The 26,370-nt window shown below is 46.0% G+C and overlaps 1 protein-coding gene and 1 pseudogene across 8 annotated transcripts in view; one reads left to right on the top strand and one right to left on the bottom strand.

Moving 5' to 3' along the window:
• SETD4 (SET domain containing 4) overlaps nt 1-17,068 on the top strand; it is a 36,970-nt gene extending 19,902 nt beyond the window's left edge. For 7 of the 8 annotated variants that reach the window (XM_039858073.1, XM_039858072.1, XM_039858074.1 and 4 more), the window contains one exon: nt 13,587-17,068. In XM_039858073.1, coding sequence (XP_039714007.1) covers nt 13,587-13,953 — 367 coding nt within the window. In that variant the 3' untranslated portion in view covers nt 13,954-17,068. Of the gene's footprint in view, nt 1-2,101; nt 2,226-2,863; nt 3,134-13,586 lie in introns of those variants that run through there. The other variant, XM_039858075.1, reaches the window with a different exon arrangement.
• Nucleotides 10,120-10,238, bottom strand: LOC120599038 (uncharacterized; annotated as a pseudogene).
• Nucleotides 17,069-26,370: the final 9,302 nt, after the last annotated feature.

The raw sequence follows: 26,370 nt of genomic DNA, 5'->3' as shown, positions 1-26,370 counted from the left end.
TCTCACTTCCAAGTTTCCACCGTTTCCGGAATTCTGGTTTTAGCCTCATAATCAGAGTGCATGGGCCCAAGAACTTCGTAGCCTCTACTCTGATATTTCCCCTGGTGACCTGCAGCTCGTTGTTCAGGGTAAACACGTCCAAAGTGTGAATGTAGGTGTGGGCCATAGGGAAGTCTGGGTAGGTAGGTGTTTCTGAGGAGCAAGCAGAGCGCCTCACTACCCACCCCCCATCCTGCCCTCCGGTCAGGGAGAGCCCTGGGTGTTTACACGGGGAAGGCAGCCCGAGGAGCCCCTGGCAAGGCTCCTGAATGTCTCCTTGAGTCTCTCGGCCCTACCTCCCGCGTGGAAAGGCCAGTCCGCTCGCGCAGCTGTGTGCTGCCCAGCCCCACGCTCCTGCAGCCTGGGTTCTTGTCGGGGAGTCAGGGACGAGTGCCCACTACGCAGCAGAAGCTCAGGTGTAGGGAAGACGTCCTGAAGATGGCAAAGCCTGTTTTCAAGCCGCTGGGAGAATTAAGTGAGGTAACGCCTAGAAATGGCCCTTAGCAGAGCCTGGAAGTAGTTGGTGCTCATCGGTGACGCCTGTTGCGTTGTTACGATATTGCCTCCTTTTGTCCTGTAGGGACGCAGAAAGATCACTGCCTGGTCTCCACACTGGGAGTAGGTGCGTTTGTGCTCGGCAGACAGGGCGTTTTTGTCTTACGGACACCGTGAAGTCTATGTTTGATATGTTGCCCTCTTCTCATGGTTCAATAGAGACTCAGAGGCAGACGTGGTCCCCGCGAATGTGCAGGGTTTCAGGGTTTCATGGCTGTGCCCTGTGTCCTGACTTCCCTCCTCTCATCTTTCTTTCGTCTTGTTTTCCCTGGGCATTCACGGCACGTTTTATTTTATCTTGTGTGTACCCACGTAACGGTCTTTAAACCCTCTGGGGAAAAAGTGGGCGTCCTTTTCAGGCTCAAGTTAAATAAAACAACGAGATCTTTTCCAGAGGCCATGCCAAGGCCTCGATCCTTTCCCTTGTGTTATTTCTCACTGTCTGGAGGGGTGCGGCAGGTGAAGCATGTGGCTGGGGTTCTGCCTGATGTGTTTGCATGCTATTTCCGCCTCTCATTAGCTTTGTCACTTAGGGTGAGTTCTTTACCGTTCCCGATTCTCAGTTTCTTTGTGTCTGACGTGGGGATGATGCTTTCTTTGCTGGGTAATTGTAAAGATTAAATTAGATAATGGTCACGTATGAAACACTGCCTGGCACATAGTAATTTCCTTCCTTCCTTCCTTCCCTGAGCTTAAAGCTGAAGATGTCTAAAACTTTGTTTCCAGTGTGGCTCGTCAGCCGTTCCAGATTTCTAGGTGCCTTCTGTATACTTCTGCTCAGATGCTGCAGCAGACACTTTGCCTGTCCCCTGCTCAGCCACTTCCACTTCCGAGACTCCATGCAGAATCCCTCCACCCTCATCCCCGGTTAGCGCTTCTTCCTGGCACACAGCGTTGGCTCTGCCACCTTCTGGCTCAGCATCCTGCTGTGGCTCCTTGCCCACTCTGAAACACCTGCACTGTCAGCCCGCAGAGTTGGCCCCACCTGCCCACTGAACCCCGTTTTCCTGTTGGCCTTCGTAGTACAGATGGGAATGATGTGCATGTGGAAGAAGACTTCACTGTAGATTCCTCCTTCCTTCTTCGTGAAATGTGTTCCATTCAGTTTGCCATTTTTTTTTTTTTAGGAGGACTTTCACTCAGAAGGAAAACGTGTCCTCTTTTGCTCCTTAGTCCTTTCGGCTGTGGCCTCATCTTCCTGTTCCTGTCTCCTGCTCTATTCCTGTGGCTGGTGGGCGTGACTCTACTTATGTGCCAGACACAGGCTGGCGTGATGATAGGAGTGTCTGTCGCCTCGCTTAGTCTCTGTGGCTCCTTCTCGTAAACTTTGTCTGCTTTATCATAGGAGCTGCATGCGGTGGGAGGGTAGGGAATCTGCTTACGGAGCGAGTTTCGTTATGCTTCTGGAAAAATAGGAAAGGAGTTTGTGTGTTGTGTTGAGGTGTAATCCCCTTCTTTAATTTTTGAGAGCCTGCCTAAATGATTTTACTGAACGTTTTGGTTCTAGTACATGCTGGAAAAAAGTACTTCTCGGGGAAATAATTTCAGATACAAATGAAAAAACAAGTTTGGACATAGCCCAGAAAATATGTCAATATTTCATAGAGGAGACTAACGCTATGCTCCGAAAGGTATGTTTCTAGAATTTTGCATACTTTTCTTAAAGAAGTTACTTGTTCTCTACATGTTGGGTGGGGACGTTACACCTTCTTAGGGCATTGTTTTTTAATTAGTGCCTTAAATAAATGAATGTCAGTGTTATCTCTCCTTTACTGTTAACCTTGTGTCTGCATCTTTTAATAGGTAAAATTAGTGCGTGAATCCTTGGTAATAGATTAAGGACTCTTTCCCCTTTATTTTTATTCAGTAAATGTTTTAATGAAATGAAAAATCAGCTCATTTGAATGAAAACATTACTGGAATTAAAAATTTTTAATGAACCTCGAAGACATTGTGCTAAGTGAAATAAACCAGGATATAAAAAGACAAATATCGTGTGATTCCACATATATGAACTATCTAGGCAAGTTCATGGACACGGAAAGTAGAAGTTACCAGGGGCTCGGTGGGGAGCGAAGTGGGTAGTTATTGTTTAATGGGTAGAGTTTCTGTGTGGGATGACGAATCAGTTCTGGAGTTGGCTAGTGATTATGGTTACATAGCATGTACTTAATGCCGCAGAATTGTACATTTAAAAGCGGTCAAAATGGTAAATTTTAATTTATATGTATTTTAGTACAATAAAAAAATTTTTCAAAATAATTTGCAGATTTCTTATATGAAGGATGAAGAAGGGGCTTTGGTCAGCCAGCTGACTCTGGTTGAAACACTGTGGACAGGAGAGCTGCAGATTCTACAGGCGTCTGCTGAGACCCTGAACGGCTTGCAGACACCCTTCAAGTAGCTCCAGCGAAGTGTACTTGACCACCTCCTGTGGCGGGTGTGACTTCCTGAATATTTTTAAACTAAGGTTTATTTTATGTGGAATCGTTTACAGTCAATGGATGGTTTCTATTAAACAATTATATACTTAACCCTATTCCTTTTTCTTTTTTTGGTTTGTGGGATAGAGTGGTGGCTGCTCCTAGGAGCTGGAAGGGGTCTGCCGGGGGTGGAGCAGGTTCTCGGGGCTCTGGAGCTGAAGTGAAGACGGATGTGCTGTCCTCATGGCACTTCTAATGCTCTCAAAATAAGCTACGGTCCTGAGGCAGAGTCTGAGGAAGGTACTGAGCTGTAGCGAGGAGTCGGCACGGGCTCTGTGTGGTCTCTCGCCGGGTGTCCAGCTTCTCTGAGTCAGCAACTGGACGAGGGCAAGAAGCAGTGCTTCTATTTTGCTCTGATACCGTGGGGTTCAGGGGCATCGTGGCGGTGGGTGGCTTTCGAACGGGGAGACTGGGACAGTGCTCGGCCGTCCTAGGTGCCAGCCAGGCCTCATCCCCAGCCACGGAGCCAGAGCAAATCACTTCAGGTGTATATATGCAATCAGACTCCTTGCAAGGAAGCTGTGGCCCCTTGTGGGGCAGTTGGCCGCCTCTAGTTAACCACTGAGCAGGTAAGCCACTGAACAGGTAAGCCACTGAACAGGTAAGCCACTGAACAGGTAAGCTACTGTTCACAGGCCACTGCCCGCCTGCCTGGGCCTGTCCTGGCAGAATCACTGAGCCAGCAAAACCCACCTCTGCCCTCACTGGGAGGTGCAGCCTGGCCACCTGTTTACCAGGCAGAGTTTTCCTTAGTCTCTAGTTTACCACCCCGCCCCCATCACTGTTTTTTTCCCCTTTGTTTTTTCTCTAGAGTCTGGGGGTTGCCTGAGGTTCCTAACACCCCTTCTCCTCCTTGGTATCTGGTTACAGAGTTGGTGGGTGGCAAACCTCCTATGCTGACTTGGCCTGAGGGGACAGACACTGAGAAGTTAAGGATGATTTGAGGCATTCCTTCAGTCTTTCAAGCTAAAAATAGAAGAGGCTCTGCTCAGACTGGCACACTTTCTGCCTGGGGGTGGAGACGGGTAATGACTTTTTAGGAAATTAGAGCTGCCGTTCTGTGAAAATGGCTTCCCCTGAAGCACCTAGACTGGCAGGGCCATCAAGGTACAGACATCGGGGATTTCGTTTAGGTCCCTGGCGGCAAACAGCGGCTACATTCTGTGTGGTCAGTTCATGTCGGGCAGCAAGTTTCGTCCTGAAGGGGGAAGTCTGAGTCTAGAGCATCGTCGCAGGAATGCACCCTGTGGGTCCCCTTGGAAAGAGCTTTCTTTTATAGATCTAGAAAGTCACGTAGGAACTAAAGGGAACAAGAACATGAGAGGGAGGAAGGGGGCCTGAGGCGCTTTTCACAGCCCTGCCAACGATGCCCGCGTGGCACACACGACCGTGTCACACAGTGTGACACGCAACAATGCAGCGTACGCCAGACAGTGCCCGCATACCACACACATCAGGGTTGTGCCACGCACAGCAGTGGTAGGTGCCATGTGCCACAGCGCCCTCTCGAGTATCCCTGTCGCCTTTCAGAGGGCGTCTGTCTGTCTTCATTCTGTTGTGACTTTTCCTTGAAAGATATTTTCTTGTTTCCTTTCTTTCCAGTCCACGTAGGTGTAACATTAGGCTGTGAGTAAAGTTTTAAAAATCGCTCCCAAGACTTCAGTAGAATTCAACAGAAATGTTAAGATTACCACTTCCCGCCCACTGGGGTAGCTGTCATCAAAAGGAGGGATGTTAGCAAGTGTGGGATGTGGAGACGCTGAGGCCGCACACGCCACTGGTGGGGAGGGAGGGAGGGTCTGGAGGGTCCCCTCCTCGGCACATACCCGAGAGGAAGGGAAACATGGCACAGAAACAAGCATGCACGGTCACAGCAGCGTCACTCCCAACAGCCCCGGACCCAGGTGTCCGCCCGCGGATGAATGGACGGAATGTGTCCATAAATCGAGTGTTCTCCAGCCATGGAAAGGAACGCAGTGCTCGGACGTGTATGCGGATGAACCTCAGAGACGTTATGCTGTGTGAAAGAACCCAGTCACAGAAGACCGCAGATGATTTTGTTCATGTGCAATGTCTAGAACAGGCAGATCTGTAGGGATGGACGTAGATGGGTGGCTGCTGTGGGGTGGGGTGCTGGAGGGATGGCGGGGGGAGAGCCAAAGAGGCTGAGGTTTCTTTTTGGGGTGATAAAAGTTCTAAAGTCGATTGTGGCGGTGGTCGTACAACTCCGTGAATGTGGTAGAGCCCATTGAACTGCACACTTTAAGTGGGTGAATTGTATGGCACGCGAGATACTTCGATAAAGCTATTTAAAAAGGAGAAAGGTTGGTACCTAATTGGTGAGAATTAGATCCCTCTGCTCACAGACAAGACTTTTTCACAGGAAGGTGCAGAGTTTGTCCGTCTGACGTGGCCGAGTTAGGCCCTCTGCCCCACACATCACGCTCACCACCTCATTTCATCCTTACAGTGGTCTGTCAAGGTAATACTTTCCTGATTTTGTGACTATGGAAACAAGTGCATGGGGGTAGAGTTATTGCGGAGGTCACACAGTGGCTGAGGGGCAGAGCTGGGATTCGGATGGTGGTCAGCGTCCAGACCCCATGCTCCTCGTGCTCATACGCCCAGCACTGTGTCCGGGCAAGGCGCACGCAGGCTGAGGCAGGCACCTGGCCTCACCTGGTGAGAGAACCGTGTAAAGTCCCAGTGCAGCCGGGTTGGTCAGCCTTGGAAGGGAACTTGGCTGACTCCTTCCTGTTGACTCTCCTTCCTGGCACAACCCACTGCCTACTTTGGTAAGCGGAGTCTCCTCGGCACTACACGGAAGAGCAGGCTCATCCGTGGCCCAGGGAACCTGTTTTCAGAAATGACGACTCAGTCCCCGAGAGCCACGCGTTGGAGGAAGGGGCTCAGAGCAGGAGATGCAGGCGGTTGAGGGTATCCAGTCAGCGCAGAGCGATGGGGGCGGGGAGCTACCCTCGCTCACAGGCAGTTGGAGCCTTTACTGAGAGCACGTTTGTCAGAATGTCGCCTCTTGACCCTGCCTTCAGAGGCAGCCCGCCCCACGCCCACTGCATCAGAACCTAGGGCTAGGTCCAGAGACGCGTCTGTGCTTCTGGTGTGCCAGCCGGCTGAGTCGGGGCACTCTGAGTTTGTGAACCACCGGCCACAGAGGTTTCCAGAGGAGGCCTGCACCCTCACCCCGAGGCACTGGTCCCCTACATTCCAGCGGTCACTTCGTGGGCTCTTGGTGTGAAGCGTTAGGCAGCCTTGACCCTACCTAGATGGCGCGGATCCGAGGCCTGACCTCTGAATATGTGGAGTATCGGGGCTGGGGCAAAAGGGGTCGAGATGATCCCCTCGGACCCCTCATTTTGTGATCGAAACCCCCATAGACTGCGGAGCTTGCTCTGGGCCATGGAGTTAGCACCAGAACTGGGTTTCTTTGCTGATTCCAGTGGAGTTTCCACTAGAGTGTGAGAGAAACGAGCTCCCCAAACTGTATTCCTGAGAAGAATCAGAAAGTGGGAGGGAGGCTGTCGGAGGACAGGCGAGTGGCGGCCTCAGCCCTAGATACAGAACGGGGGGCCGACCCCCTTAAAAGGGTTTGTTCCATTTTGTCTCGATTTTACATCATAATAGGTGACTTCCCTGACCTCACTGTGCAGACAGGCCTGGAAGTCCCTGCAGGCAAGCCCCCCTCCCGACACTGGTCACTGTGGCGACTCACACTCCACAGAGCAGTGGTCCCCATCCTTTGTGGCATCAGGGACCGGTGCTCCTTTGAGCATCTAATGCCCGATAATCTGAGGCGGAGCTGAGGCGGTGATGCTGGCGCTGGGGAGCGGCTGCAAATATAGATAAAGCTTCGCTCCCTCACCCGCCGCTCACCTGCTGTGCGGCCCGGTTGCTGACAGACTGACCCACAGACCCACAGAGCGGTACTGGTCCGCAGCCCCAGGGGGTGGGGACCTCTGCCATAAAGGACAGTGCTGTGATTAGTGGGGAGAAGGTGAGGGAATCTGCCAGGCGGCCTTTTCCTATTTCGGGGGACTTTGTCCTGGGGTGAGGCCTCTCCTGTTGATGTCGGGGGTCGCCGTCTAGTCACACAGCTCTGGCGATGAGTATTTAAAACCTCCTGGCGCCTCGAATCAGAAGGTGAAGCAAAACCCAGGACTGCAGAAGGTTCACTTAGCAATTATTAGGACAAGAGATAGTTACAGTCTAACTTGGCCCTTATCACAAGGGGAGACTCTAAACTCTTTAAGATAAAAGAGAATTCAGGATGCCACTGAGGAAGCAGGTCACAGGCAAGAGTGTGTTTGAGGCAGGGAGCATAGACGTTTGCTTCTCGGGTTGTCTCGGGGGCTTATTGGGCTGAATAACCGGCCTCCCAAGCCCAGACAGTAAAGGTGGCAGAGATTTGCTGCTGGAGCTGTTCGTAGGAATCACATATGGAGCTTTTTTAAAAAAAACTATAATAGCTGACATATAATTGTGTAGATTTAGAATGTACAGTGAGATGATCTGATATACATATACACATTGTAGCATGATTGCCAAGGTCAAAGTAATTAACACATCCATCATCTCATGTAGTTGACACAGTTAACTGTGATTGTGTGTGTGTGTGTGTGCAGGTGCTTAAGATTTACTCTCAGCAACTTTCACGTACAAATGCCATGTTATTAACTGGTCACCATATTCTACATTAGATCTTCAGAACTTCTCAAAACTGAAAGTTTGTACCCTTTGATCTACATTACTCCATTTTCCCCTTTCTCCAGCCCTTGGCGATCGCTGTTCTGTTTTGTTTCCATGAAAGCGACATTTAAAAAAATAGATTTCACATGTAAGTGATATTATACAGTATCTGTGTTTCTTGGTCTGGCTTATTTCACTTAGCAAAATGCCCTCCAGATTCGTCGATGTTGCACTTGGCAAGATTTCCTCATTTTTTATGGCTGAAGAATCCTCCCTCTCTCTCTCTCTCTCTCTCTCTCTCTCTTTCTCATATCGCATTTTCTTTATCCATTCATCTGTTGAAGGGCATCGTAGGTTGTTTCCATATCTTGGCTCTTGTGAATAATGCTGCAGTAAACATGGGCGGCCAGATATCTCTTTGAGAAACTGGTTTCAGTTCCTTCAAATTGCAGGAGTGGGTGGATTGCTGGATCATATGGTAGTCCAATTTTTAAGTTTTTGAGGAACTGCCATTCTGCTTTTCATAACGGATGTACAAATTTACATTCCCACCCGCAGAGTACGAGGGTCCCCCTTTCTCCTTAAGAACATTCGTTATCGCTTGTCTTTTTAATAACAGCCATCCTAGCAGGCATCAGGTGATAGCTCATTGTGGTTTTGATTTGCATTTCCTTGGTAACTGGTAATGTTGAACACCTTTTTAAATACCTTTTGTATGTCTTCTTTGGGGAAAATGTCAGTTCAGGTCCTTCACCCCCTTTTTAAATTGAATTGCTTTTTTGCTATTGAGTTGTATGAGTTCTTTGTAGATTTCGGATATTAACTCCTTATCACGCATACGGTTTATGAATGTTTCCTCCCATCCTGTCGGTTGCCTTTTCAATTTATCGATCGTTTCTGTTTCTGTGCAGAAACTCTTTAGTTTGATGCAGCCCTACTTGTTTATTTTCGCTCTTGCTGCCTGTACTTTTAATGTCTTATCTGAAAAATCATGGCCAAGACCAACACCAAGAATCCCCCCTACATTTTCCTCTAGGAGGTTGACAGTTTCAGGTCTTAGGTTTAAGTCTTCGATCCATTTCGAGTTACTTTTTGCGAGTGGCTTAAGATAGGGGCCCAGTTTAATTCTTTCACATGTGGATCATCGGTTTTCCCAGCCCCACCTGTCGGGACTATTCTTTCCCCATTGTGTGTTCTTTGTGCCCTTGTCAAAGATTAGTTGGCCATATATGCATGGGTTTATGTCTGTGCTCTCCGCTCTGTCCCTCTGGTCCTATTTGGCTGTTTTTATGGCAGGACCATGCTGTTTTCATTACGGTAGATTTGTAATGGGGCTTGAAATCAGGAAGCGTGAGGCCTCCGACTTTGTTCTTTTTTCCCAGGACGGCTTTGGCTATCCGAGGGTCGTTTGTGGTTCCATATACATTTTAGGACAGTTTTTTTCTAATTCTGTGAAAAATGCCATTAGAACTATGATAGCAATTGCATTGTATCTGGAGATCACTTTGGATAGTATTTGTCGAGAGTTTTTATCATAAAAGTATGTCGAATTTTGTCAAATGGTTTTTCTGGACATCTGCACACTGTTTTTCCAGTCCATGAATGTGGAGCATCTTTCCACTTATTTGTGTCTTCTTTAACCTCTTTCATCAGTGTCTCATACTTTTCAGGGTCCAGGTCTTTCACCTCCTTGGTTCAACTTATTCCTAAGTATTTCATTGTTTTCAGTGTTATTATAAATGAGATTGCTCTCTTAATTTCTATTTCAGAGAGTTTGTTGTTAGTGTATAGAGATGCAACTGATTTGTGTATGTTGATTTTGTATCCTGATACTTTGCTGAATTTATTTATTAGTTCTAACAGATTTTTTTTTTTTGGTGGAGGCTTTAGGGTTTTCTGTTTATAAGAACATGTTGTCTGCAAACAGAGATAATTATACTTTTTCCTTTCTGATTTGGATGCTTTATTTCTTTTCCTTGCCAAATTGCTGTGGTGAGGACGACCAATATTATATTGAATAGAAATGGTGATAGCAGGCTTCCTTGTCTTGTTCCTGATCTTAGAAGAAAGGCCTTTAACTTTTCATCACTGAGTATGGTGCAGCTGTGGGTTTGCCATATATGGCCTTTATTATGTTGAGGAACATTTCTTCTGTACCTAATTTGTTGAGAGTTTTTATCATAAAAGTATGTCGAATTTTGTCAAATGATTTTTCTGTATCTGTGGAAATGATCGTAGGATTTTTTTTTTTTTTAAGCGAGGCAACTCTTGGTTGACCTCATAGATTGCAAGGACCTTGTCAGCTTACAATCCCTTATTTTTATTTTTTTATTTTTTACGCCTACAGCACCTGGTTTTCCTAGGTGGTCTCCCATCCAAGTACTAACCAGGCCTGACCCTGCTGAGCTTCTGAGATTAGACGGGATCGGGCTTGTTCAGGGTGGCATGGCCGTAGCCAATCGTAGGATTTTTATCCTTCATTCTGTTAATGTGTATCACATTTATTGATTTGCTTCTGTTCAACCATCCTTGGTTACATCTCAGGGATGAATCCCACTTGATCGTGGTATGTAAATCATGTTAATGTGTTCTTGAATTCAGTTTGCTAATATTTCGTTGAGGATTTTTGTGTCTGTATTCTTTGGGGATATCGTTCTGTAATTTTTCCCTTCTTGTGTCTGGCTTTGGTATCAGAGTAGTGTTGGCCTTGTAAAATAAGTTAGGAAATGTTCCTTCGACTTCACTTTTTTTTTTTAGGAGAGTTTGAAAAGGATTGGTATTAATTTTTCTTTAACTGTTTGGTAGAAGTCACATGTGAAACCATCTAGTCTTGGGCTTTTATTAGTTGGAAGATTTTTATTACTGATTCAATCTCCTTGCTCATAACTGATCTGTTCAGTAAAAAAGGAGAAAGGGACGGAAAACTTATTTAAAATATAAAAGCTCTGACTTCCTAAATCTGAAATGTGGCCATCCAGGTACATGAAGCTCAAAGGTCCTCTAACAGGTACAACCTGAAGAGATTTTCTCCTCTGACTGAACAGCATTAAGAGATCTATTTCTAAATTCTCAGATTCTTTCTTCTGCCCAATTGAATCTACTGTTGAAGCTCTCAACTGCATTTTTCATTTAATTCATCGTATTCTTCAGCTGGTCATGTGAGGTGACCTCACACAATACCACATAGTGACAACGTAGGTGGCCTCGCTTGGAGTGATCTCTTTGGTCTGTGGGAGTAGCACCGTGTCTGGGTCCTGGGGCACAGGTGCACCTCCTGTGGCAGTGGCACTGGTGTCTAAGGTGCAGGCATATGCTCATCTTCCGTGAAGCCAAGGAGTGGGTCTCTGGGTCTCACCACAGTCACTCCTGCCGGGACCTGGGATGGCAGGGTGCAGCAGCAGCACAGCCTGTGGACGGCGGGTCAGAGTCCCAACCCGCAGGTGGCAGTTGCTGCACGGCAGCAGCATATCCCTGGCAGCGGCTCGTTTTAGCTGCCTGTTAGGATCCATGGAGCAGGGCGCAGAGCAGTGGCAGGGCCCCTGGCAGACAGTGTAGAGCTTTGACCTGGGACCCAGGGCCAGGGCTCAGGATAGAAGCGGCACAGCCTCACGATGATGGTTCATAGCCGCGACCTGGACCCGGGGTGGCGTTCAGGGCAGGGTCATTGTTGTCCTGGTAATGGTGAAAGCATGGCCTCGGGCATGGGGGCGGGGCTCAGGGCAGCACAGGCTGCCCTGGTAAAGGTGAGACTAAGCTGTGACCTGTGACCGAGGGCGGGGCTCCGGGTATGGCAGCTCCCTTCTGTGTGGTGAGGCACTGTGAGGTCCCGATCCCAGGGAGCAGGGCATGGCAGCCATTGGGATGCTTGAGGTCTTACCCCAGCGTTAGCTCCAGAACTGGGGAGGGGATGCTTGGTGGGGACCCTGGGCAGCTCTGTCAGCTGGGATCAGCCTTTGTCTAGCCCGTGGGTGACCTCAGTAGCAAAGGCTGCAAACATGCACAGTGCCGAGGCTTGGGGGGTCCTCCTGCTCTCCTTTCCCCCGTGTGATGAGGTTCTTGTGGGGGGATCCCCGCCGGTCTCGAGCTGCTCTTGACCTGAGGAAGGGGTGACACAGGTAAAATGCTTCCTGTACTCTTCCATGTGGCCATCTCCGTTTTTGAGCTCTGTGGGATTTTTGCTGCTGCTTCATTGTAGTCCAGAGCTTTCCCTGAGCTATTTTTGTTGGTTTGTAGTTGTTCATTGTTTTGTTGTTTTTGTGGGGGAGATGAGCATTGGGACCTCCTAGCCCTCTGTCTTGCCAGGTCACCTCCCTCTCACGTGCAGAGCTTTAAAACGATCGAGACAGGGGTCCCATCCCAGATAGCCTGATTGAATTGTTCTGGGGTGTGCCAAGTTCTCGGGGGGCCTGAAGTTCCCAGGTGACTCTGAGGCTTGCCGTAGCTCCCCTTCTGAGTCCCCGGGCTGTAGGTACAAGTTGCTTTGACTTCTCTTAGCTGGAACATTCTGGTTTTTCAAGGGCTACGATTACAACAGGCAGGCTAGAGAGTAACAGTTGCTATGCTACAACACCAGTTTATGCTGCCTAAACAATCTTTTAAGTAGTACCAATCCACGTTGAGTACCGATTAATCCAAAGCTCAAGGGCTTTAACGTTTGGTTCAGCCAGTGCGCAGAAATGTGCGTGGCCAGACCACTCAGGGGCTCAGACACTTTAGTTCTTTTCATAGGTTTCCTTTAGAAACAAGCCACACCTGTTTGGGTCTCTTCCTGAAAAACGCAAAGTGGATCTCTGGATCGCTGTGGGACTTTGCAGTGAGCTTGAGACACTTCCACTCTTGTACACTTGATGGCACCAGAGGGCTGCCCAGCTGAGGACGCCTGGCTGCAGCTCCGTCAAAATCAGGCCACGGTGTCGTTCCCCTCGCCCCCGAAGTTAGTAGGATCCCCACAAGGCAGAAACAACGCTGTGTGTTGCTACTGGGATAAAATGCAGACGTTATAGTCTCCTGTGGGCCGTGAGACCTCCTTGGGTGAGAAACACAGGCAGATAAACATTAGTTCAAGGTGACAGCTGCCAGAGAAGGGACTGGCCAGGTGTGGTGGGCTCAGAGGAGAGGGCAGGTGATAAGATGCAGGAACTGCCCAGCCTCTGCCTGCAGCGGCCATAAACCATGTCCATATTTAGCACTCTCTTTTGAGAAAGAGAATTGCTCACACCAGGTAGCGAGCGGGTTTTAATCTCTGTCATTGAGCAGGTAGACTCAGGTCCCAACATGCAGGCAAACAGGAAGGGTCACTTTGAAGGAGTTTAAATTAACCACCCACACAAAGAAAGGGGCTCTACCCCTGTGAGGCCTCTCCTGCAGATGTTTCTGGAATTAGAAAGTGGTGCGTTGCGTGGAGAGAGCTGGAAGGGAGCTATTTCTTCTGGGTGGCAGGAGGGCCGGCGTGGAAGTGGTTGTTGGCGTGTGTCTGAGCCAGGGCAGGGCTTTGCCGTAGAGCAGAGATGACACCAGACAGACTCCAGATCCCCAACGGCTGGTGATGGGAGGTGACCTCACACGACGGCGCGGAGCGACCACGTGGGTGGCCTCATCTGGCATGATCTCTTCAGCCTGCCGGACTTTCACAGTGCCTCTGTTATCTGACCTGAGGTCAGGATGAAAGCAGCTCGCAGATCTGGGGTGCCGCCATCATGGTTTTCCCTGCCCACGCCGATCTTTTCCTACACATCTTGCCGTTCATGCACAGTTCGGCTTTGCCTCGAGTGGATGCCTGTTTTCTCGTTGGCATTTCCATTCCAGAGCTTGCTGGCAAGACCCGGACGAGGCCCTTACTTTTCCCCCTGAATTGCAAGAGCCAAGAAATCTACAAACGACTGTTTATCCGATGGGAGCGGCCTTGCTGGTGGCGGCTGCCGTGGGAAGCATCTTGCTGAAGCCGGTTCAGGTTGGGATAATGAGCTGCGTCTGCTGTGGTTCCGTGTTCAGGGCAGGTGGCCGCAGCACAGCCCGGGGGCGGGCACCGTGGTTCCCAGGGACACAGCCGTCAGCAGAAGTGTGTGAGAGGAAGTCTTCCGTCTCTTCACTCGGAATGCAGTGTCTCTGCTACAGCAGGAGCAACATCCTGGGAACCATTAGGATCCATCTTCCTTCTTTTATAGCTTGCTAGTGGGAGGAGACTACAGGGGAGGCCACTGCCACCAAAAGATGTCCCTTGGGAAGCTAAGTAAGCGCTGTCAGTGTCTTTTTTACTGCTCCCCAAAGGGCGACTGCAGACCAACAGCACCAGCGACCTGGGGAGCTTGTTAGAAACGCAGACTCTCAGGCGCCGCCCCGGGCTGGTCCAATCGGAACCTGCGGCGTGACGAGGTGTGTGTGCACGTGGAAGTTGGACAAGCTGTGCCTCAGAACGCGTCCATGTGGCATTTCTGGGGACTGCGGAGCTGCTGGGGGCCAGCCCGGCACCCTATGCGTGCCACCCACGGCCGAGTCCATCGTTGCTGGCAGGTGAAGGAAGCCTGGCTCATGGGTCAGCCGGCAAATTCCCTTCCCTGCCCGGGAGCACAGGCCGGGCTGAGCTCAGTCGGGTCTAAGTACTTTCGCTGTAGTATCTTTGCGGCAGACGTTTTTGCCATAACTAATTGGGCACGAGGCAATTTTGCCATAAAAAAAAAAAAGAAGGTAACTGGTTGACAGTTTTTTGGGGGATGGGGGTTTGGTTTCATCTCTTCATGGATGAAGTTCTCTCCCATTCTTATGTTATGTATAAATCGTGTGCAGCCTTCCAGTTCGTGGTCTCTTCCGTGATGACTAGACTGGCGGCCGTGGTGACCTTAAAATAGCGTTTCTTCCAGATAATGATGATCGCCCCTAGAGCTGGTTTCTTATTTTGAAAACCCACTACACTGGGAGGGGAAGGCCAGGCTGAGGGCCTTCTTGGAGGGTGCAGAGTTGAACCCACATGTCCCCAAGAACGAAGGCAAGTGCTTAGGTCCAGTCCACAAAACAAGGCCAGTCGCTCGTGCAGTAGAGCCACGAATCTGCACACGTTTGAAACGTATTCACATATTTTGTATTTTCTGACAAAATCTTTTTAATTTCGTTATTCATTTTTTTTCGCGTTTTATTATATGTCCCTCTTTCATATTTTGTGATTTTTGTCTCTTTTACGGCAAAGGGGCCTTACAGCCAGTTAGTTATGTGGCGGGAATGTTTGCCGCAAGGAGGCACGTGCCGGACACGGAACACAGCCCTGGTCTGCTTGATGCCACGTGGGCTGCATGCCTGCACACCTTCCTTCTGGGCATTTCCACGGGCCGCCCCCGATTCCCTGTGGCGCCGAGGTCAAGTGTAGGGACGGGCTTCATCGGGGTCTTATGGACCGAGGTGGCGGCCGTGGAGACAGACTTCTTTTTTCTTGTCTGAGGCCATCTGTAGGTTCTGAGACAGGAAGACCTCACGAGAGGAGGAAGCTTCAGGGAGACGGGGCGTGGGGAGGACCGGAGCGGACCTCTGCTTTCCTGTGTCTTTGGTTCCCTGCGAGGGGTGCCGACGTGCTCCAGGCTCCCCGGTCCCAGCCTGGCGGGGCCGCGGGCGTTCTGGTCGGGCCCGGCTGATTGCAGGCATTGTTCTCGCCCGTTAGCTCAGATTTGTGCAGACAGGAGCAGCACCCAGTGTCCCTGCCTTTGTTCATTATCTACCTTTTTTTCCTTTGTGAGGGGAAAAAAGAGCTGATTCCCTTTTGAGGGACATGAAAACTCAGATTTGTCTTCCAAAAGTCACCTTAGAACTCCAGATCACACGGGGGTCCTTCGCTGGCAAGAAGAGAGGCCTTACCTCCTGAATGTATAACTTACAGTACGTTCTCAGCAGACCAAGAAAAATGCCTTTTATCACGTCCTGGTTTTTTTCCTCCCATTGCTTTATTTCACTTACAACATCGCTCAGGCCCAAATGGTATTTGTCAGGAGTAATTGGCAAGCGCCGGAGGCTGTGTTCAGGGCTGCTTGAATGGAAAAATCTCAAAGCAGTTGTCCATGTTGAAAGAAAACATTACATTTGATCTTTTATTTTATTTTTTTATGATTTCTGCAGACATGATGCACGTCTGCATTCTTGAGCCTTATAACCCCTTTATATCTGAGGGGGGAAAAAACCGCAGGAAGTAGCACTTCACAGTTAATTCACCGTGTGCCCGAGAAGCAACCACAACACACGAGAAGTCACTTTAAAAACATCACCCTGATTTATTTTTATTAACTGCCTAATAAAGCCTGCGCCGGTTTGCAGGTGGTTATACACTGAATCATGATTCCAAGCTTCACGTTTCATGTCTCTTTCTACTCGGATGTTTATTCTTCCGGATGAAACTGTGCCACCGTCCACATCCTTGTTTGGAAGCTGTGTGCCCGCCGGTGCAGGACATCATGCAGCTGGCGGATGAGCCTCACCTGACCGGACTGAGGTCCAGAGGGTGAAGTGACGAGACAGAGTGATGATGCAGGGAGCGGAGACTGCGTCCCCCACACCGTTAGTCTTCACGCTCTCCCAGACCGTCCTGCAGGTGTTTCGTCTTAGGTGCACAGCACAGTGACATAGTTTGGAGGCCTTTTAAGGTCACACAACCCAGTATAAATACACCTTCTTCCACATTCTGCATGTATATCCGTATCTCTGGAAGGAAATGACAGCACAGTGACCGGGTTGCAGAGCTCATGGGAGGTGCTTGCCACCTCGTCTCTACTGCACTGGGATAATTCTGGGGTAATAATGCACATGAAGCGTCACTTCAAGGTTGTAGGAAACTGGGTCAGAGGTCAGTAAGCTACAGCCAGCCCTTATTTTTGTAAATAAAGTTGTTTTTTTTTTTTTTTTTAAATTCAAGCTTTTTAAATTGTGGTACAATATGCATAACTTAAAATTTGCCATTTTAACCATTTTAAGCGTACGATTCAGTGGCATCGAGTACACCGTTGTGTAACTATCACAACTATTTCCAAAACTTTTTAATTACCCTAAATAGAAATTCTGCTCCCATGACACAGTGACTTCCTGTCCCCTATCCCCCCAGCACCTGTAATCTACTTTATGTCTCTAATTTGTCTAGTCTAGATATTTCATATAAGTGGAGTCATGTGATATTTGTCATTTTGTGTCTGGTTTATTTCACTTAGCATAATGTTGCTGAGGTTCATCTGTGTCGTAGCATGTGGCAGTACATCATTGCTTCCTGCCTGGCCTGCTTTATTGAAATATAATTGACAATTAGCATTGTATGTATTTAAGGCGCACGCTTGGTGATTTGGTATGCATTATGAAATAATCACCACAGTCGAGCTAATTAACATATCCATCACCTCACATAGTTACCGCCGTTTTTTTTTTTTTTTTTTTTTTTTGGTGATGACAACACTTAATATTTACCCTCTTAGCCCATTTCAAGTAGACAATACCTATTGTTAACTATAACCCAGTAGTGTGCATTACATCTCCAGAGCTTGTTCATCTCGGGTCATTGCTTATTTTTATTATTGTCGTAAAAACACATAACTTAAAATGTATTATCTTAACCATTTTTAAATATACAGAGCTGTGCAACAGATCTCTAGAACTTTTCATCCTGCAAAACAAACTCTGTTCCCATTGACTAACAATTCCCCATTTTCTTCTCCCCCCGGCCCCTGGGCACCGCCGTGCTACTTTTTGTTTCTGAGAATTTAACGGTTGAGTGGAGTCATGTAGCATATGTCTTTTTGTGAATGGCTTATTTCACTTTGCACAATGTCCTTAAGGTTCATCCATGTTGTAAGATGTGACAGGATTTCCTTTTTTATGGCTGAATAATATTCTCCCGTGTGTATATACCATGTTTTGTTTATCCATCATTTGATGGTCACTTGGGATGTTTCCGCCTCTTGTCTGTTGTGAGTAATGCTGCTATGAACATATATCCGAGTCTTTGCTTTCACTTCCTTTGGGTATATACCCAGGAGTGTGTAGATAAAGTTTTATTGTAATACACAGCCATGTTTGTTTGTTTACCGATTGTCTATGTCTGCTCTAACCGTATAACAGCAGAGTTGAGTAGTCGTGACAGATCATATGGCTCACAAAGCTGATAACATTTACTGTCTAGCCCTTTATAGAAACAGTTTGCTGACTCCTGCTCTACGTCTAATGAAATATGTACTTTCTTTGATGGTTCCTTTGGAGAGTTCCTTCTCTTAGTCTGGTTTTTAACAAGGCCTCGTTATTTGCCTGGTCTTTGACACCCACAGAACAATTACACTGGGCATGCGGCAACCACGGGCGAACACATCTGGGCCCTAACACATCTGCTGTCCTCCCAGGGCTGGACTGACAGCAATGACATCCTGCTTTTTTGCTCTCTTAAAACCTAGAGCAAGTATTGTCTGTACTGGGATAACAGTCCCCCCATCCCGCTCCAGCACACACGTATTCATGTATTAGGGCTGTTGTAACAAATTACCACAAACTTAACGGCTTATGACAGTAGAATTTTATTCTCTTACAGTCCTGGAGGTTAGAAGTCTGAAACCGAGTTGTCAGCAGAGGTTGTTCCTTCCAAGGGCCCTCAGGGACAGTGTGCTCCGGGCCTCTCTCTCAGCTTCCGGGAGTTGCCAGCAATCCTCAGGGCCCCTTGGCTTGTAGCTACATCACCAGCCTCTGCCTCCATGGTCTCATTACCTCTTCCTTGTGTCTCTCCATATCTGTTTCTCCTTCTTTTCTCTTACAAGGACTTGCTGTTAGATTTAGGGAACACCCGGTCGATCTAGGGTGATCTCATCTTGAGATCTTTCACTTAATTACATCTGTAACAATCCTACTTCCGTATGAGGCCACCTGCACAGGTGCTGAGGCTCCGGCCTTGGGCATTTCTTTTTTGGGGGACGTCGTAGAGGTAGGAAACACTTTTCCTCTATTCTCTTAGGTTCAGTGGCTGGGACCTGTGAACTAAACTGACCAAAGACAAATCCACAGGAGAAAGGATTTATTTTGTAAGTGCATAGGGCCTACACAGAAAACAAAAAACAACAAAAAACCAAAAAACCCCAAGAAGTAGTTAGGCTTAAGAGTTTATATAGCATTTTTAAAAAAGGTGATGAATTGTAGAGAAGTTACTAGACAAAGAAAAAGTGATTAGGTCTTCAGTGGAGAGGGCAAATTGTGGGAAGGTAAATATTATAGGGGAAACTCATGGAAGATAAGTGCTATTTGGTAAGATTTGTTATTCAGACTCAAGTTGGCAATCTCCAGGGATGGGAGTCTGGCGAGAAGAGCTGTTCTTTTCTTCCTGGTATGGGGGCGCAGCGGGAAGGGCACCTTTACAAATGGAAATTTATGTCCCAATTTTTGGCGGAGAGGAAGAAGGCAGAAAGTTTCCCTTTCACCACCATTCAACTCACTGCAACACGTGATGGATGACATTCACATCCAAGCTGTAAAGATGTATATGCATCTGATCTAATGATACATCTCGTGACTGGACTCAGAGTTTTAGAAAATATAGAAAATCTTGTAGGGAAATTAGGCAAACGACACTGCTTTTTTGGTGACTTTCATAAGTATATTTACCCACATGTTGAGTAAAGCAGCCATGAAATATCTCAAAGATTAATCATTCCCCCCGCAAAAATTTATCTATCTATTTATTTATTTATTTATTTATTTATTTATTTATTACTTTTCAATTACAGTTGACATTCAATATTAGTTTCAGGTGTATAGCAGAGTGGTTAGACATCTATATAACTTACAAAGCGATCCCCTGGTAAATTTAGTACCCACCTGGCACCATACGTAGTTATTACAATATTATTGACTATATTCCCTGTGATGTACTTTATATCCCCATGACTGTTTTGTAACTGCCCATGTGTACTTCTTAATCCCTTCCCCCTTTTTACCCAGCCCCTCAGCCCCCTCCCATCGGGCAACCATCAGTTAGTTCTCTGTACTGTGAGTTTGTTTCTGTTTTGATTATTCATTTATTTTGTTCTTTAAATTCCACATACAAGTGAAATTTTATGGTATTTGTCTTTCTCTGTCTGATTTATTTTATTTATCCTTTAGGTCCATTCATATTGTTTCAAATGGCAGGATCTCACTTTATTTTTGTGGCTGAATAATATTCCATTATATATATGTACCACATCTTTATCCAGTTGTCTATTGATAGACACCTAGCTTGCTTCCACATCTTGGCTATTATATATGAAATCTTCCTTGTTTCTTGTTACAGCCTTTGTTTTAAAGTTTATTTTGTCTTATATAAGGATTGCTACCCCAGCTTTTAAAAAAATTTTCATTTGCATGAAATATCATTTTTCATCTTTTTACTTGCAGTCTGTGTGTCTTTCAATCTCAAGTGGGTCTCTTGTAGGCATATGCATGTATATGCATGCATATGCATGGGTCTTATTTTTCTTTCCATTCAGCTACCCTATGTCTTTTGATTGGAACATTTAATCCATTTACCTTTAAAATAATTATCGATAGGTATATAGTTATTGCCATTTTAGTATTCACATTTTTGGTCTGCTTTTTTCTTCTTAAGTCTCTTTAACATGTCTTGTAATACTAGTTTGATGGTGATGAACTCTTTTAGATTTTTCTTATCTGAGAAGCTCTTTGTCCTTCATTCTCAATGATAGCTTTGCTGGATAGAGGGATCCTGATTATAGGTTCTTGCTTTTTATCACTTTGAGTATTTCGTGCCAGTCCCTTCTGGCTTGCAAAGTTTCTTTTGAGAAATCAACTGACAGCCTTATGGGAACTCCCTTGTATGTAACTAGATGCTTTTCTCTTGGTGCTTTTAGGATTCTCTCTTTGTCTTTAACCTTTTAATTTTAATTATGTGTCTTGGTGTGGGCCTCTTTGGGTTCATCTTGTATGAGACTCTTTGAGCTTCCTAGACTTATATTTCTATTTCCTTCACCAGGTTAGGGAGGTTTTCCATCATTATTTCTTCAAATAAGTTTTAAATCCTTTGCTCTCTCTCTTCTCCTTTGGGTATCCCTGTGATGCAAATGTTGTTATGCTTAATGTTGTCCAGAGCTCTCTTAAACTATCCTCATTCAAAAATTTTTTTTTTTCTTTTTGCTGTTCTGACTGGGTGTTTTCTGCTACCTTGTCTTCCAAATAGCTACCTCAATCTCCTGCTTCATCTAATCTGCTGTTGATTCTATCTAATGTAGTCATCATTTCAGTTATTGTATTCTTCATTTCTGACTGGTTCTTTTTTATGTGTGTTTTTTTTTTTTAATCTCCATTTTTATATGTCTTACCTCTTTGTTGAAGCTCTCACCGAGTTCATCTACTCTTCTCCTAAGTTCGTTGAGCATCCTTATAACCAGTGTTTTGAACTCTGGATCTGGTAGATTGCAGTGCAGGCTCTGCTCACACATTCTACACATTCTTTGCTTATTCCTGATGTCTATCTTATTGTAAATATATCCCAAAGTGAAATTCAAAAGAAAACAACAGAAACTATAAAACCACAGCTCACAAACAGTACAAATTGTAGTTCTCACAATTAACAGTATCAAGGGCTTTTGGGTTGTGAGCGACGGGACAGGCGGTTAACTCTCTCTCCTTCATTCTAACCTGTTTTGTTTTTTTTTAATTTTTAAATCAAGGAAGCACATCAGAAGTGACATTATCTCAGATATAACATTTACTATATTCTTAGTTATTGAAAGAGTAATTCAATTGTACATCAGAGCTGTTATGTTTTTCTTAATAACAAATTATTTATGCACATCTTGTGGCCGGCTGGAATAATGTCAAGGTTCATCTTAATAGGCAGGATTGGTTCTTCGCTGAATTATTAGGGGCTTCCCCAGTCAGAGCACTGTAGTGGAAATGGAAGTCACAGCTACATTTTCTGGAAAGAAATTGGAGGGAAGGACAAGGAAGAGAGGGATTTTTATGTACAAGTTTGCAGCCTTTTAGGGGGATCTCAAGGGGTTACCATGTTTTCCCCTTCCATGAAAGTAGGTAAAATAAAGGACTGATCCACAAGTTAGGATGCACCTGGCTAACAAGTTGATTTCAGCCTCGTGAGACTGTCTTAGCTCAGGCTGCTGTATCAAAAATACCATAGACTGGGTGGCTTCAGCAATAAACATTTATTTCTCAATGTCTGAGGTGTTGGAAATCCAAGATCAGTGTACCAGCAGATTCTGTGTCTGGTGAGGGTGCTCTTCTTGGTTTTCAGATGCCCACCTTCATGCTATATTCTCATGGGGTAGGGGAGAGAGAAAGCTCTCCTCACTTCTTTTTTTTTTTTTTTAAGGCACTAATCCCATCGCGGGGCCCCCACCCTCATGATCTCATCTAAAGCTAATTACCTCCCAAAAGTCCTGCCTTCCAAAGGTCCCACCTCCTAGAGGTCCATCTCATCTATTAGGGCTTTACTCTGTGAAATTTTTGGTGACACAGACGTTTAGTTCGTAGGAGAAACCTTGAGCAAAGTACTCAGTTAACATGTGCAGGACTCCTGGTCTACAGAAATTGTGAAATCATATGTTCGTGTCGCTGTAAGCCACTAAGTTTGTGGTAATCCGTTATGCAGCAATAGGAAACTAATATAGGGAACATTTCAAATATCACTCCTTTATATTGGAAACACATGTTAATGATCAACATAGAGTAAATTGTGAAAAGTGATGTTTGACAACTCAGGAAATTACATAGATCAAATACTCCAGAAAATTGCCTCTTATTTTTTTCATCCATGAAACGTTGTCACTTCCAGCGGCACCCCATGGATTAAGGGGCTTGATGTGGGGAGAGTATAGGGGATGCTTTCGGGTCTTTCCCCAGAGAGTTACCAGGTGTGGTCAGCCCTTGGGAGGCCAGCACACCTGGGAGGCCCTCATCCCAGCCCTGGTTCAGCCTTGGCCAGTGGAAGCCACAGGCAGTTCTGACTCGTACACATCCTGGGGTTCCTTGTGTCAAGAGGAGCTCGACTCCAGGCAAGAGCACCCAAACTGAATAGAGCCATGGCATTGGGAACGATTGCTTAAAATAGACGGGACCAATAGCTGCTTGAAACGTTTTTTTTTTTTTTTCCTCTATGGCATGAGATACAATTATTTCTTACAACCTTATTACTCAGTAAAAATTGCCGAGGGAAAATCCAGTTTGCTAGATAGTTCCACTTGTCTTATTACTCCTTTGGGCGTCAGACATGGTCGTTAGGTGCCGTTCTAGGATCATGTCGTAACCATATGTTATTAAACTGTTTACAAAGTAATTTTTTAAAGAAAAAGGGTGATCAAAACTGCTGACCTTTCATCATCCTTAAGAAGTTTTGGGAATTTTTTTTAACGTTACACATTTATACAGAACAATTTTCTATCTTTGGCTTCGATGGGGTCAAAGGGAGTTGCATGCATCTCTAGCTTGCGAGACAATAGAAAAAAAAAGAGGCAGAGAAATACTTTCCTTGTTGTTGGATTGACAGTGAAAATGAGAAACGGATGGATTTTTTTTTTTTTGCAAATTTAAAAAATGTCCAGTCATTTGTACAAATGGTTTAAAAGCCTTGAGATTTTAGGAATGTGTATTTGCAATTATTCTCCTTTAATAATTAATTACTAATATGTTTTAATCACTGAGAACATTGTTTTGATCATTAAGAATTTACAATGTAAAGATTATTTCAAGGTCAAATTTCAAATGTTCATCACTGTAACCTAATGCATGTAAATCTCTACTGAATTCAGTTTAAAAATAAAAAGTAAATCATTAATTCGAGTGCTCGTACTTACTGGAAATGGTCTTTTATTATTCTCTGCTCTGGTTCAAGGTCATTTCTTTAATCAAACCTCAGAGTTTGATCCAGTCATGAGAAAAAAATCATTTTTCTCCCCGACTTTCTTTCCCTAAAAATACGACTCTCACAGGAAACTTTCTTTTTCTCTTAATTGTTCTCATCTCATCTTCAATTATTGCCGCTGCTATTATGCTCATTTCATTTTTTTCTCCTTCAGTTTTGAGGGCAGACTGTGTCACCAAGCACAAGACACTGAGATGTCACGCAGCTTTGCTTGCTGGGAGAGCACTTTTGCTTGATGCTTTGATGGGAAAGCTTTGATAAGGTGTCTTTTGCTTTAGTGGGCATCTGATTCCCTGAGCCTTCTACTTAGCTGTTTTCTGCTCGGGGGCCGTGTGGCGTATGGATTACAAGCATGGGTTTGGCTCCTGATATATCATCACTAGTTCTGTGACTGTGGACAGTTTATATCTGTGCTGTGCCTCCCCCTCCTTATCTGCAGGTGGGGACAAACAGAGCAACGATGTCCGAGGGTAGTTGTCAGGACAGACTGTACCTCGGTGTGCAATCAAGCCCGGCCATGGTGTGGGGCTGTGAATTTAACTCACAGGCCAGGGACAATGGAATGCCTTCATTTTGGCTGTGTGGTCTGAGCATGTCCCACAGGCTATGGGGTAAAATTTGGCTTTTAGTCCCATCCAGTTTAAATCTTGGGCTCATTCAATTTCATTTAAAAAGCCTCAGTTGAATGTGAATAGCTCCTTTAGGCAACAGCCTAAAGAGAAAGAGGCTCCAATAGCCTCCTTGAAAGAAAAAAGAAAGCCATTTCTTTCCCCTAAATGGCTTTGGGTGGGAGGTGGGTTGTGTGTTTACCGTACCCTCCCCGGCTGGTTCTTTGTTTTTATCTGGTGAACTTGCAGCCTATTCTTTGGGCCCAGGTGGTTCCTGGGGACACGAACACATCGAACACATCGGTTGTCTCTCCTTGCTGGCTTTTGAATCCGACAGAGCCTTGAGACCAATTCTCTCCCTGGCCCCAGGCCAGGATCCACACTGCTGGAGAGTTACTCACCCAGGGCTCAGCTCAGGGTTCTTGTCCCATGGGAACTGAAATGCCCAGGGCAGCTGATCTTCAGGGTGTCTTTCTGAATGTCCATGTCTTTTGTGCTGCTAAATTTTTAAGACGTGTCCAGGCCCTGGATTGGACTTTGGGGCAGCCTGTAAGGTGGCTCCTTTGTAGCCAGACACACATAGTAAGGCTGGAACTCTGCCCTCGCTTGAAAAATAGTATGCCTGTTGGCTTGTTATTATAGATGGCATGTTTGCATGCCCCCAAATTCATGCTCTGAAACTTCACCCCCAGTGTGATGGTTTTGGGGCCTTGGAGAAGTGGTTAGGTGTAGAGGAGGTCGTGACAGCGGGGGTCCCATGATGGGATTACTGCTGTCATTAGAAGGAGGCCACACCTGAGCCCTCTCTGCCATGTGAGGACACAACAAGAAGATGATGTCTGTAAACCATGAAGGGCGCTCACCAGAACTGGGCCGTGCCAAGGCTTCCCAGCCTCCAGAACTGTGAGAAATAACTGTTTGTCGTTTAAGCTGCTCGGTTGATGTTATTTATGTCATAGCGTCCATTTCGGTCACTCTAAACCAAGCGAGCAGGTGGTTTCTCCTTGGGATTTTCATGTGATTATAATGTTTTATATGGCTCACTCTAAATACTTCTTATGGAAATAAAATACAAGTTACTGTTGAATTAGCAACAGGTGAATGTAGCTACCATTCTATATTATGCTTTTGGGGTTAATGATTTGGGAATGGCAATCGGAGAAGAAATTGGACAGTGTAGGTTCTGTCTGTGGAAGTTCAGAGCTTGTGTGCCACTGACAGAAAGAACTTGGCCTTGGTTCTTCACAGTTTCGAGTAAGTGAGTGTGTTTTCCCATTTCTGATGCCATTATCAGCCATATTTGTGTTGAATCAGATACCTTGGTAAAATATGTCACGAATATGCAAAAATGTTTGCTACGAAGAAGTTTGTTCTACGGGTTATTCCTTCTTGAGTTTCTCTCACATCTTTTTCTTTTTTCCCTGCCATCTGCTTATTATTAGTAGGTCTTCATCACCATAACTCTCCAGCGTTAGAGAAGTTTGGAGAGAAGATTTCCATGGGAGGTTGGACGTATTGGGTAAAGACAGCATCATATCGAGTCGTGTGGATTTGAGACTTAAAAGAAAGTAACCTCAAATCTGGGAACAAGCTGAAAATAATGAAGAATTAAGAGCTAAATGGGAAATTTAAGTTGAAAGTTTTGGTTAGGCAAGGAAGGCACCTCGTTTTCACTTTGACGACATCGGGTGTGGCGCCTCTGATGGCAACGTCATGAGCTGCCACAGAAGGTTCAGAAACATCTGTCTGCAGATCCTGATTAAGTCCGTGTTAAGATGTTGTTTAGTACAACCTAGGGCTGTTTCCAGGACCTAACCCCTCCTCTAAATGACCCCGTGTTATAAACTGCCCCTCAGCGTGGTGATCCTGTTTGCAGGACAGGTAGCCGTGAAGCTGTGTAGTCACGTCTCTTGATGAGGAAAGATAACAAGCACCAGGCGCCCATTGAGATTCAGTGCTGGAAGCTGTAACTCCTTCATCGGCTAGACGTATTTGATGATCTGCATAGATTTTATACGTCTTGGGTTAAGTGCCTTCTGGGTTGTGTCTCACTGTTTACTGAAATAGTAACACCTATTAGGGTTTAACAGATCATAAGGATATTGAGGGAAAA

The sequence above is a fragment of the Pteropus medius genome, unplaced genomic scaffold, assembly GCF_902729225.1.
Source record: "Pteropus medius unplaced genomic scaffold, Ma_sr-lr_union100, whole genome shotgun sequence".
Lineage (NCBI taxonomy): Eukaryota > Metazoa > Chordata > Mammalia > Chiroptera > Pteropodidae > Pteropus > Pteropus medius.
This window is presented reverse-complemented; position numbering and strand designations above follow the sequence as displayed.